The 15,153-nt window shown below is 33.4% G+C and overlaps 1 protein-coding gene across 3 annotated transcripts in view; it reads right to left on the bottom strand.

Moving 5' to 3' along the window:
- The window catches only part of LOC149775553 (carboxypeptidase D-like), a 128,921-nt gene that overhangs the window by 24,147 nt on the left and 89,621 nt on the right, over positions 1–15,153 (bottom strand). The window contains exons 20-24 of one of the 3 annotated variants that reach the window (XM_089943232.1): positions 13,250–13,393; positions 10,284–10,397; positions 4,245–4,315; positions 2,611–2,742; positions 1,271–1,456 (exon numbers count right to left, since the gene is read on the bottom strand). In XM_089943232.1, the coding sequence (XP_089799358.1) occupies positions 1,271–1,456; positions 2,611–2,742; positions 4,245–4,315; positions 10,284–10,397; positions 13,250–13,393 (647 nt within the window). Of the gene's footprint in view, positions 1–1,270; positions 1,457–2,610; positions 2,743–4,244; positions 4,316–10,283; positions 10,398–11,219; positions 12,670–13,249; positions 13,394–15,153 lie in introns of those variants that run through there. The other 2 variants (XM_089943233.1, XM_089943234.1) reach the window with 2 other exon arrangements.

The following is a 15,153-nucleotide window of genomic DNA, read 5'->3' as shown; positions in this document are numbered from 1 at the left end:
TACATTTTTCTGAATGAAGGATAAATATTGAGATTATTATTTTAAACTGAGTCAAGGCCATTGTATTTATTATGTTCATTATTATAATTTTAGTAAGAAACCTTCTAATTATAACTAAGATTTTATCTTGTAAACATTTGGAACCTTACAGAATAAAATTGTCCATAAGGTAATAGACTTTTTTTAAAATTGAAAATGCTAATTGCAACCTAGGTCAGATAGGAGTATAAAAATCATGTTTATTGGAAAACTTATTTATTTCTGCAATAACATCTGAAACACAAATCAAAGACTTATTGTTGTGTCCAGTATTTCATGTTTATTCACTGGAAATAAAAGTGCTCATCTAAAATAATATATTTGGAAGACTTGGATTTATAGTGAAAATTGAATAAGGACATATTCCTGGATATTATTATTGTGATTCAATGAAAGACTGTTGGCACATCATTACTATTCAGCCCATCACAGGCACAGCAACAGTTCCAGCATTGTATTTCTTTTGGAATACCACTAAAGTTTATCCAGAACTTTATTCTTTTGGACATGTGCTAGTAACCATAGGATTATTTGGAGTTTAATTCACAATACCATAAGTTCTTTTGTTTGTTTTCATTTTCACTTTTGTATTCAAGGGAAAAAAATTATTTGTTGAACTTTACAAAATTTGTTGGTTTTTGCTCTTTTCTGTTACTTTGTTTAAGACCACATAGTTGTAACAACACAGACTGACCATAGTTTAGGCTGTAAATGGACCTTCATTTGGACATGCATACAGAATTGACCATAATTTAGGTTGTGGATGAACCAATATTCGGAAATGTATACAGATGCAAGAGAGATTGCTGTGTCAAGCTTCTGCAAGCTCAACAGAAAATGGTAAATAATTCACATGCAAATACCTTGATACCAGTCTTAACTGAAACATCTATATCATGGACAGTTTATACTAATTTACATGAAAATACCATGAAGCCTGCCTTAATGAACACCTCAGTATCAAGGACAGTTCATATTATTTTACATGCAGATACAATGAAGCCTGCCTTAACTGACACCTCTTTATCATGGATAGTTCATAACAGTTTATAAATAACTCAATATTCACCTTAATGTACACTTCTATATTCATGACATTATAAGTTTGTTTTCTTTATTTCTTCATAATTTTCAACCTGTACGAAATGGAAATCTGTTCATATAATACATAAATTTGTAATCCAATTAGTTTCTTTATCATACTGTAACATCTCTAATACTGTAAATTTACCTGGCGTTGGTCTTTATAACCATGGCAACTGACATTCACAACGTAGAGTGCAGGCGAGAGGTAAATCCAGAATCTTCCATTCTCATCTACTGGGTAAACATGTTTAGATCCTCGTATCTGGAGAGTGGCATTGGTCATCACTTTTCCATTCTTATCTTTAACTGTACCCCACATTCCCATATGCGCCTGACATTTATACAAAAATATTATTATCAGCATAAGACCTAGTACAGACAGGTGTCTTTTACAACTGTTTGGTGTATACAATGGACATATTCTGTTGATTTGTGTGGGAAGAGAGAGAGATAGAGTTGCTGAGGTGAGAGTTTAAAAATGTAGATGAAATGAAGATAAGGGAATATCAGACCATTGCTGGAAATGAGATCTTATGGATTACAGGAAGTGAATGTTAATGAAGGTTGCATGATATACTGGTTCCAGTGTGTGTGTGTGTGTGTGTGTCTATATATATATATATATATATATATATATATATATATATATATATATAAGAGATGCATCCAAATGCATTAGCTTTTTTGTTAGAGGAGATTATAAAATAAGCACCCAATAAGAAAAGGATTTCTTCCAATAAAACAAATTAGGATACTGAAGAAAATATTTTGTTGTAAATATAAAATCACCTTGCTAAATGGTTTCCATATAGTTAGGTGATCTACAAATCCATTATGTGACTTTAAATGATGACTCTAGTGTGCTTAAATTTACAAATACCATAAAAACATGCTTCTATTTAAAGCTTTTTACTTTCTGAAGGGCAGTTGCAGTAACAAACATCACTGGAAATTCATTTTATTATTTGTAGGCACAATTTGTTATACTACTGTTTTGCTAAAAATAAGTGATCTCATGAATACTTAAATTTATGGATTGGAATGAAGACCCTGTTGTCTTTCAATTTATAACTTGTAGCCAGCACAAAGCTTACAATAACTGATATCCATGAATATAGGTAAAATAAAAGTTAATTCACTGTAGGTTATACACACTGAGTTTTGTTTACTTGATTATGTCCAATACATATATTACCAAAATGTCAAAAACAAAATGAATATTACATAATGGATGCAAAACCAGTGAGTGTGCATGTAGACTTGTGGATGCTTCATTGAAGAAATGCTTTTATTTACATTTTGCTGTCAATTTTATTTGAACATCTTAAACTGTTGCTACTGACTAATGCCACGCAAGATCTGAAAAGCTGTTGTGTTGAAATAAAGCAACCACATTTCATTTCCTATGTCATACAAACATCAATTATATTTGGACACTGAAAAACCACATTACTATGAAATATTTGTACTAAGAATCAAGCATACCTGTTTGATTATAGCTAACAATGGTTCCTTGTTCTGCTGCCAGAGGGACAGAAGCTTACCTTCTGGGGGGTAGTTACAACAACCTGTGTACACAGTGATGGCTGCGGAGTGTAGGGTGTCATATACATAATCCTAAAATAATACAGATTGAAAAGTAAACCAAGTCCTAAATAAAACATAAAAACGTACTGTAAATGAATGTCTAGGGAAAAATAGTCCTAAATAAAACATAACTTATTGTTAATGAATGTCTAGGGAAAAATAGTCCTAAATAATACATAACTTATTGTTAATGAACACTGAAGTAAACATAGTCTTGAACAATATATAACAGCTTGCTGTTTTTAAAGTTTAGGTAAACAGTATCATAAATAATACATAACAGCTTATTGTTCATAAAAATAAAGGCCAACATAATCTGACAAGCCACATAAATATTGTTCATACAAATAAAGGCAAACATAATCCAACATGCCACATAACTGCTTATTGTTCATAAAAATAAAGGCCAACATAATCCAACATGCCACATACCAGCTTACTGTTCATAAAAATAAAGGCAAACATAATCCAACCTGACACATAACAGCTGGTTGTCAATAAAGCTAAAACCCATCAAAGAAAATCCTATGTTTTTAGAATATACAACTATGCAGGTCTGACATATCTCATAACCACTTATTTTATAGGTAAAATCATCTTCTTAATAAATTTCACATATGCAATATATAGCACAATTATATCGGCAGAGACAATGTACCTCCTCAGAGGAGAGCTCCCAACAATTGGAGCTAATGTTTCTTCCATGTGATGGGAACAATGTTTATGATATCACTGGTGTAAGCTCATTATAACAAACTTCATATTCACAAAAGTTACCCAAATAATACTCTTTTGAATGTATGGTGTGGGTATTATGTACAAATACAATAATATTTGTGATTCAGCAACAACGATTACCAACACAATGGGCTATCACAATGACTCCATGAAACTGCCAATGAGCTGTCACAAAGACTCCATGAAACTGCCAATGAGCCATCACAAAGACTCCATGAAACTGCCAATGAGCTGTCATAAAGACTCCATGAAACTGCCAATGAGCTGTCATAAAGACTCCATGAAACTGCCAATGAGCTGTCACAAAGACTCCATGAAACTGCCAATGAGCTGTCATAAAGACTCCATGAAACTGCCAATGAGCTGTCATAAAGACTCCATGAAACTGCCAATGAGCTGTCATAAAGACTCCATGAAACTGCCAATGAGCATTCACAAAGACTCCATGAAACTGCCAATGAGCTGTCATAAAGACTCCATGAAACTGCCAATGTGCTGTCATAAAGACTCCATGAAACTGCCAATGAGCATTCACAAAGACTCCATGAAACTGCCAATGAGTTGTCACATAGACTCACAGAAACTGCCAGTGAGCTGTCACAAAGACACCATGAAACTGCCTATGATCTGTCACAAAGACTCCATTGCACATGCTTAATTTAAAAAAACTTAGTCCAAAACAAACACCAACATGATGGACAAAACAAACACCCACATGATGGACAAAATGAACAGATAGACTGACATATAGATAGTCAGACATTGTCACTGAATATATAAGTACATATTCTCACCATGAAACTGCCAGTTTGGGCATGCAGATTGGATGCCTCAATGACACCACTGTCTATTGGAACTGGGGAATCTGAAATGATTGAGACACATTATAAATTTACATGCAATGGAGATTTTTCCAGCCATGGATCCAGACCTACCATGACTGATGAAGCTTCAGATTTCAAAGAGAGATTCATATGATTGGTGTATTTTCTCTACATAAAATTAAAAAAAATAAAAATAAAGATGGCCAATTGGTTGATTGAGCACCAGAGCCCAGACTCTCCATCTAACTGCCCCTGATTTTTTAATCTTTTCTAAGGCCAATATCATGTTGACCTGTACCCATCATTTCTGGGGAATTGGAATGCATAGCATTTTAGAATTTAACAATTGAGGTTTATTGTACACTAGTTATTGAGACATAAGCTAATGATGATACCAACTGAGTAATGTATCAATAATTTGAACTATGTATCAATAATTAGAGTCAGGTATCAATAATTAGAGTTATGTATCAATAATTAGAGTTATGTATTGGTACTTTGATTATTAATTCCAAATCTCATCACTGAACACCTCTCTTGATTTTTATTAATTAATGAATATTTCCAATTAACATGTAATTGCAATCTTACATACCTTTTTTAATTATAATTTTTTAAATTATAATGTGTCACTCTTATGGCCCATTCAGAATTTGTCATTCTTATGTTCTATTGGTAATATGTCACTCTTATGTTCTATTGGGAATGTGTCACTCTTATGACCTTATTGGGAATGTGTCACTCTTATGGACCATTTTGGGAATGTGTCACTCTTATGGTCTATTGTAATATGTCAGTCTTATGACCCAATGCGAGTGTGTCACTCTTATGGACCAATGGGAATGTGTCACTCTTATGGACTACTGGAACGTGTCACTCTTATGACCGATTGGGAATATGTCACTGTTATGACCCATTGGGAGTGTATCACTCTTATGAACCAGTGGGAATGTGTCACTCTTATGACCCATTGGGAGTGTATCACTCTTATGGCCTATTGGAATGTGCCACTTTTATGGACCATTGGGAATATGTCACTGTTATGACTCATGGGGATTGTGTCACTCTTATGGCATATTGGGAATGTGTCACTCTTATGGCCCTTTGGGAATATCTCAGAGAAATCATTATAGACATATCAAATTAGTGATCAATGGGTGCATTTCCTCTGAGTAATTCCCCCAATATTAACATTTTGACCACCAACTGTATGTCTATAAAGTTTTATCTGAAACATTCCATGAAGGCACATCTTGACTACTAATCTGATATGCAAAGATGCTGCCAGTTTTGATCTAAATACGGGGTGTTAAAAAAAAATGAAAGGGGGGAAAGAAACTGCTGTAGTTCAGTGTTCATTGTCAGTGTATGCTTAGAGCTCCATGTCACAGTCTGCTGTCTGATGGGGCATATGCAAAGCTAGTTTAGCCAGCTTGAACAAGTTAGAAAACTGTTCTTTATAGTTGTTATGTGCAATTTCTCTTGGATATCTCTGTTCCAAAACAAGATTTTTCGTTAAAATGAACTCTGCCAGAGCTTCACTTGCATTAATCAGTTCTTTGTTTATTACTATACCAGATTTCTTATCTGTTCCATAATGCTTTACTAGGGTTTGAAGTCCATCAATGCCATAGTCTGACTTATCAGAGGAAACAATTTTGATCAAATAAAATATCTTTACCTTATAATTTCTTTTTAGATTCTTATTCATTCAGTTCATCTCAGTCTTTAGAGCGGGGCCCCCGAGTGGCCAAGTGGTCTAAAGCGCTCTCCATTATGGATCCCTGCCATCTCACCTTTGTCTGCGTGGGTTCGAGTTTCAGATTCAGCTAATGTGGGTATGTGAGAATGCTTGCCAGTAGCTTCTCGTGGGCTGGTGGTTCTTTCTGGGGTTTTCCCGGATTCTTCCTCCACCATTAATACTGGCCGCAATGTATAGCCTATCGTGTGCTGAAATATGGCGTTAAACTCCACAACAACAACAACAGTCCTTAGAGGGCTATGTAGTTTTGTAGCACAAGATCCCTCAGGGCTGAATTATTTGATAAAACAAATGAAAACAGCACTCTACATTTATCTTGCCTGTATAATAATTAGGCTTGGTATTCTGTCTTTTCTACATTTCAAAATACCACTGAATATGGGGTTGATGGCATGCTGTCCATTCAACACGTACATTGGATTCATTTTCAACATCAGTTTTGGATTCAAAATCACTCACTGGCATTTTCAATAACATTTTCCCAGCTCCAATAATCTTATAAACTTCAAACCTTTAAAAATCATTGTCATCATCAATATAATCAGCCAGTATTTGATGAATGAAATCATCATCTGAAGATGAACCCTGCGAGTCTACCATTTTGGGTTTTCGAGTTAGCCCATATTTAACACAAGTATTTCCTTAATGCGTGGTACAAACTATGATAGAAGGCTTGTTCAAGGGACCAATGTGCCAGTCAAATTTATTTTAATTAACCATTCATGTCAAACCAAAGTACCCAGATGTGTAAATAATTGCATACATGAAAAGAAACAGATCTCACAATAAGCAGTATGAGACTTCTACCCACAATGCTACTTGTCAGGTGACAAGCACTATTAGGGTTAATAGTTAAATGAGAGTTTGATAATGTGCTGAGTAAATTTACACTAATTAGCACCAATATCATATAATACTGATACTCTATGATACCGATATCATATAATAATGATACATAGAGTATCAGTATTATATGATACCGATATCATATAATAATGATACTCTATGATACCAATATCATATAATACTGATACTCTATGATACCAATATCATATAATACTGATACTCTATGATACCGATATCATATAATACTGATACTCTATGATACCAATATCATATAATACTGACATTCTATGATACCGATATCATATAATACCGATACTCTATGATACCAATATCATAATACTGATACTCTATGATACCATTATCATATAATACTGATACTCTATGATACCAATATCATATAATACCGATACTCTATGATACCAATATTATAATACTGATACTCTATGATACCAATATCATATAATACTGATACTCTATGATACCAATATCATATAATACTGATACTCTATGATACCAATATCATATAATACTGATACTCTGTGATACCGATATCATATAACACTGATACTCTATGATAACAATATCATATAATACCGATACTCTATGATACCCATATCATATAATACTGATACTCTGTGATACCGATATCATATAATACTGATACTCTATGATACCAATATCATATAATATCGATACTCTATGATACCCATATAACATAATATCGATACTCTATAATAACAATATCATATATTACAGATACTCTATAACAGGGGTTGGCAACCTAAGGCACGCGTGCCATAGGTGGCACATCAAGAGGTTTTTTGTGGCACGCAAAGGGCAGCCAAAAATCTCAATTTTAACAGTGTTACTCTTTTACTGGTGGCACGCGCTCGTTCATTTTGTAATTAATCCAGAAAAAAAGTGGCATGCTATGTAAAAAAGGTTGCCGACCCCTGCTCTATAATACCAATATCATATACTACCTGTACTCTATAATACTGATACTAATAATATAGATACTCTATGATACTGATACTAATAATACCAATATTCTATAATACCAATACTACATAATACCAAGTCTTATACGGATATATGGCACAATTTTGGAGTTTTGCTCCATAAACAGAAAGTATATGATGGATACACCAAAATGCACCTCTAGACCACTAATATAACAGTAAATCAAATTTCAAAGATATATCTTGAATAAATTGGGACTTGTGCTATGAAAATGAAAGTGAAAGATGGATAGATGGCTGAATAAATAAATAGATGAATGGACAATGACATTAAATTGTTGAAAAGTGAAGACTTATTAATAGCAAAGGGAATGTACCACTTGACTAATACATGTACCAAATTTAATAGAAAAACCATGACCAGCTTGGGAGTTTTAATTAGGGATTGAAAGTGTGATGGAACCCATTCTTATATCTCCCAAAACTCAAGGACAAAAACATCAGTGTGGCATTCCTATATTCATTATGTACCCTTCCTATTCACTTTGCAAATATTTTCAACCATTTCATTTGTTTATACAAACAACCAAGTGCATTTCAGGATTACATTCATATAGGGCTACATGCATATATGGATCACCTGACTACACTGGTTCCATCTGTACATAAATCAGTTAATATTTACCTATGTATACAGACCACCTGTGTTGAAAGACATGGCACAATTGGTCTTGTTTTTACATAAATGAGTTCATCATATTTGTACATAAAGAGCACCTGCTCACAAAAGACTGCTTTCAGATGGATTACTGTGTGGTCTTTATATATACAAAGTTTACTTAATGTAAAACAATTATGATTTTATAAGGTATTACTTGTTGTACATAATAAAGCATCAGTGAAAATGTGCCATTCTGGGTGTCCCATACAGAAGTCTGGGTGTCCCAAATGGAAGCATGGATTGAACAGCGACAACAAATGTGAAAGCAACCATTTTTCATAAGGCATATTCATTTCAAGATATTAGTGTTACCAATGATGATCTAACTTGATGGAATTTTTGACTTCTGTACTTATAAATTTCCCTAAAATGTTACTTTCTGTGTTTCTTAAAAGCAATACACACAAAAATGGAGTGGTTTCTAGCTGCAAAACTAATTTGTTGATTTTTCATAACAAATGTCCTGGAATGAAATTTTAGCATCAAAATACCCCTGAGTAACCACACTTTTCAACAATTCATTTAAGCCACATTTTTAAGCCATTCATTCAAACATACTTTACAGCCATTCATTTCAAAGACACTTTTCAGGTATTCATTTCAACCACACTTTTCAGGCATTCATTTCAAACTCTCTTTTCAGCCATTCAATTCAAACGCACCTTTCACCTCTCAGCCATTCATTTCAACCAAACTTTTCAGGCATTTATTTCAACAAACCTTTTAGCCATTCATTTCAACCACACTTTTCAGCCATTCAATTCAAACACACCTTTCAGCCATTCATTTCAAATACTCTTTTCAGCCATTCAATTTAAACACACCTTTCACCTTTCAGTCATTCATTTCAACCAAACTTTTCAGCCATTTATTTCTACCAAATTTTTCAGGCATTTATTTCAAACAAACCTTTCAGGCATTCATTTCAACCACACCTTTCAGACATTCATTTCAATCAAACTTTTCAGGCATTTATTTCCAACAAACCATTTAGCCATTCATATCAACCACACTTTTCAGCCATTCAATTCAAACACACCTTTCAGTCATTCATTTCAACCACACTTTTCAGCCATTCGATTTAAACACACCTTTCAGTCATTCATTTCAACCAAACTTTTCAGGCATTTATTTCTACCAAACTTTTCAGGCATTTATTTCAAACAAACCTTTCAGGCATTCATTTCAACAACATTTTTCAGACATTAATTATTAATTTCAACCAGTTTTTCATTTTAACCCTACAATTTAACCACACTTTTCAACAACTTATTTCATTGTCATCTTTAAATAACTTTTTCCAGGTAAAACTATCCCCAAATATTTAAATGTATATTAATTTTCATTTTTCACTATAACCACATCCATGCATTTATCCATATATTTAATATATCTGGACATATGTATGCATGTGTGTAAGCATGCACAAAAGTACACAATATGTACTAAGAATGAATATACAAACAAGATATTGTCAATTATAAAGATTTTCTATCATCACTATATTCCCATCCATACACAATTCCTATTTCATTTACTGATGCCATGTCTGTTCAATGTAATGAGTATATTTATGAAATGTCAAGGAAGAATAAATCTAAGATGACATAAATTATGTCCAACACTTTTGCCTTATATGTATAATTTTGCCCCAAAAAATGTTTAAATCAAATTTCAAATAAAACTAAATGGATAACCATGTAATAACTTGCCAGTACCTGTGGTATTGCATCCGAAGTGACCTTCCTTCATGACTGGATGATTGCTTGCATACACCTTACCTAGATAGGTCAAAACTGACCTATCCATGGATCCCAAAGAATCTATACCTGCTAAAAGACAATCAGAATGCAATGTACAAATGACGCTTGTTTCTACACTAATACTAAGGGCTGTTCCAGTAAAACATATCTGGGTCCCAGGGAAGGCACTTTTAATGTGGGGTACTCACCCACAGATGCAATTTAGAATTTTCTATCATTTTAATATGAAGTCTGTGAAATCAAAGTAACCTGACATATATTTTAAAACACTTCCTTCCCTGGGTACCATTTATGTTTAAATTGAACAGCCGTAACCTTCCAGCAAGATCTATTTACAAAAAAATCTGAGTAAAATGTGCTCAATGGCAGACAATGCCAAACAAAGACTAGATTTATAAACCAAATAGAAGGGCATCTACAGACACATCCACTTGTCCCCCGTTTGGCATCTCTTCCACACTGGTGGAGTTGGGGAGACAACTCTGATTGACCTGCTGCATATTTATCACTAGGGTGTCATTAGAATTTCTCTATTGTTCGCAATTATTTTCTGAAGAAAAATAAATTACATGTTCAATTATCTAGTGCATGTGAAAAGGGTTGCACAATAAAACAGTCTGTTCCATGATCATGCTTCTATTCAAATTTTGTTACTACCCGTAACAAATATTTTCATTCTCAGATCATCCTCCTACTCTGATTTAACCTTAAAACACTACCACATGCATACCAAGAGTTTATTTTCAAAGTTAAGAAAGCTTGACTTATTGCTAAATGAAAACTTTATGTGCACTCCCATGTCAAGAAACGTACAGCCTTAATATAACCGCAAAAATACATTACACTAGTGGATGTCAATGACATCAAAAGGAAAAGTTCCACGCACAACAGTACAAGTCTCAAATTTTTTATTGCCAAATATGTCATAATTATTGAAACAAGTCACCATGGGGAAATTCTGATAACAATTGGCGATCACAAGCTGTAATAAAGCTATCATTACTCATTCTGACAAATGTCAAGCAGTTGTTGATTCACAAGCTCAAAAATCTATTGATTTCATTCTTGTGTTGCCAATTTTCATTTTGGTATCATTCCTATAATAGTATGACCATTTTTGTAGCATTCCCATAATAGTATTACCAACTTTTATTAAATTACATCTAATGGTTCTGTAGTTACTGAAAACAAACCACCATGGCCAGTGTCATTAATTGGCAATCACAATACTCTATTTCCACCACTGACTTCTTCATTACTTCATATTCACCATGGCTATACTTTATCTCCAACATGGCCAATCTCATTATTTTATCTCCACTTGGGCAATCTTATTAATTTATCTCCAACAAGGCCAATCTCACTACTCTATCTACAACATGGCCAATCTCACTACTCTATCTACAACATGGCCAATCTTATTAATTTATCTCCATCAAGGCCAATCTCACTACTCTATCTACAACATGGCCAATCTCATTACTTTATCTCCACTTGGGCAATCTCACTGACTCTATCTCCAACATGGCCAATCACGTTATTTTATCTCCACCATGGGCAATCTCATTCAATTATTTCTACCATGGGCAATCTCATTAATTTATCTCCACCAAGGCTAATCTCACTACTCAATCTCCACGATGGTCAATCTCACTGACTCTATCTCCACCAGGACATATGGATAAAGGAATCTCATTCAAGGTAATATACAAACTTATTGGTAAATATATCATGTGAAAATCAATTTGATCAAAATACACAACTGTTTTGAGAAATATTTATTTTATGAAGATAGAGTAATGAGATTGGCTATAGTGGAGATAGAGTAACGAGATTGGAAATGGTGGAAATAATACTGATACAATTTGCTCTGAAAAGTGAATGGTTTGGAATGATGCTGAAAATCAAAAGATTTTCAGTAAAGCTACTAAAAGTGCAATTAAAAGTCAATTCTTGTTATAAGTCTGTACAGCTATCCTAGAAGAGATGTGCAATAGTGAATGATGCAAAAAGTGTTATATCGATGAAGTGACATGTTCCTCAAGTAAGCCATAAATAAGCTAGCATGACTCAGCATAATACAGCCAAGGGGAGGTAAGTTATGTTACATGCCAGCAAAATGTTCACCAACTTTTAAAGTACTACTATGCAGCTGAGACAAATCCTTTTATATCAGAATGAAATTCATCAGCAATGATAATCCAATGTTGAAATTTCTTAGTGATTGCAAGTTCACATTAAAAGCTTGCATGTATTTTCTTCATGCGTGCTAAAAAACCTTACTCTTCCTTTTCATCCAAAGAACCTCTTGTTTGAATATTAAAGATATGCAGAGACTAGTCTGAAAACAAAATGCATCAATATTAAAAATATCACTTGTGTAAAAAGAAGTACAAGGAAAATATTTTATCACAAGAATTGTAAATATACTACTATAAAATTTTAGCTGTCTGAAGTTTCTGTGTTTGAAAAAATTATTTATTTGTGTATGCGTGTGTGTATGTGCATATAAATGGTTAAATGGCACATAAGCACAATCCTGGCTATAGAGTGTCACTTAAAAGCTAGGTTCTAAATATGTAAAAACTAATAATGTTAAAAAAGTATAAAAAAAACTTTAAAAAAATGTAGTACTATAAGATAAGAGATTAATGGTATATATGTTTAAAAAAATCGTTGATAAGTTATATAAATACGAAAATAAAAGTCAGCACATTTAAAATTGTTACGATTATAGTCTCAAAACTTGTTTGACAAAAAACTGAATAAACAGCTAGCTGACACTACAAAATACAATACTAAAGTTTTTCTAAAATTTCTGCAAGTTTGGCCCAGCAAGTATAAAAGTATTTCCTTATGTGATCTAAATTTGTCAATCAGAAATGATAAATTTTACTCACTACTACAATGGAATGTAATACCTGTGTGATGATGATGTGGGTGGGTGACTATCACAGTCCCAGAGCGGAGAATTAAAGTAAGCGAGGGAGAGACTTTTGTTCTGAGCCAGTTGATTGTCAGGCTTGTCTCTGCCTCAGCATCTCGTGTTACATTCTGCTCAGAACCTAAAAAATATAAATACTGATAAATAAATATGCACAGATATCTGGTAATTGATATTGGTATAATTACTGTTATATAAAGAATATACACAGGCACCTGTTGATAGGTATCAGCAACAATGCTACTAGATATATAAACAAACATCTGTTGACAGATATCATCCAAAACAAACCTACACAAATAAACAAACATCTGTTGATACATCCAAAATACTGCTATGTAAATAAACATCTGTTGACAAACATCATTCAAAATACTGCTATGTAAATAAACAAACATATGTTGATGGACATCATCCAAATACTGCTATATAAAGAATATAAACAGACATCTGTTGACATACATCATCCAAAATAATGCTAATATAAAGAATATTCACAGACATATATTGACAGACATCATCCAAAATACTGCCATATAAAAAACATATACAGACATCTGCTGATAGACATTATCCAAAATAATGCTATGTAAATAAACATATGTTGGCAAACATCATTCAAAATACTGATTTGAAAATAAACAAACATCTGTTGATAGACATTAGCCAAAACATTGCTAAATAAAGAAATACACAGACATCTGTTGATAGACATCATCCAAAATACTGCTATATAAAGAATATACACAGACATCTTGACAGACATCATCCAAAATACTGCTAAATAAAGAATACACAGACATCTGTTGACAGACATCATCCAAAATACTGCTAAATAAAGAAATACACAGACATCTGTTGACAGACATCGTCCAAAATACTGCTAAATAAAGAAATACACAGACATCTGTTGATAGACATCATCCAAAATACTGCTATATAAAGAATATACAGACATCTTGACAGACATCATCCAAAATATTGCTAAATAAAGAATACACAGACATCTGTTGACAGACATCATCCAAAATACTGCTAAATAAAGAAATACACAGACATCTGTTGATAGACATCATCCAAATACTGCTATATAAAGAATATACACAGACATCTTGACAGACATCATCCAAAATACTGCTAAATAAAGAATACACAGACATCTTGACAGACATTATCCAAAATACTGCTAAATAAAGAAATACACAGACATCTGTTGACAGACATCATCCAAATACTGCTATATAAAGAATATACACAGACATCTTGACAGACATTATCCAAAATACTGCTAAATAAAGAAATACACAGACATCTGTTGACAGACATCATCCAAAATACTGCTATATAAATAAGCAAACATCTATTGATAGACATCAACCAAAATAATGCACGATGAATGTTGTCAGCAAAAGTTTAATTCTGATTTGAAAATTGCTACGATCTTAAGAAAATTATATGCTTATTCCAAGCTACCTTTCCTATACAATATTTAGACAGGGGTTGCAATTGTAGTCATACACAATACAAGAAGTATAAAGTCAAAATTTAAAACAAATGGACAAAAATGAAGCAAAATCAAAATTAGTGATTATGAAGAAAAAAACCTGTTACAATGGTGCCCCTCTTGTAAGGTTGCTCTTCATGTAGCCTGATGAAGGGGTCTAAGGCCACCCCTCATGTAGCCAGATGAAAGGGGTGTAAAGCTACCCCTCATGTAGCCTGATTAAAGGGGTGTAAGGCCACCCCTCATGTAGCCTGACGAAAGGGGTGTAAGGCCACCCCTCATGTAGCCTGATGAAAGGGGTGTAAGGCCACCCCTCATGTGGCCTGATGAAAGGGGTGTAAAGCCACCCCTCATGTAACCTGATGAAAAGTGTGGCC

Source organism: Sinohyriopsis cumingii, chromosome 19 (genome assembly GCF_028554795.1).
Source record: "Sinohyriopsis cumingii isolate HCF-2022 chromosome 19, ASM2855479v2, whole genome shotgun sequence".
Lineage (NCBI taxonomy): Eukaryota > Metazoa > Mollusca > Bivalvia > Unionida > Unionidae > Sinohyriopsis > Sinohyriopsis cumingii.
Note: the sequence above shows the minus strand (reverse complement) of the source record. Positions and strands in the feature narration are given on the sequence as shown.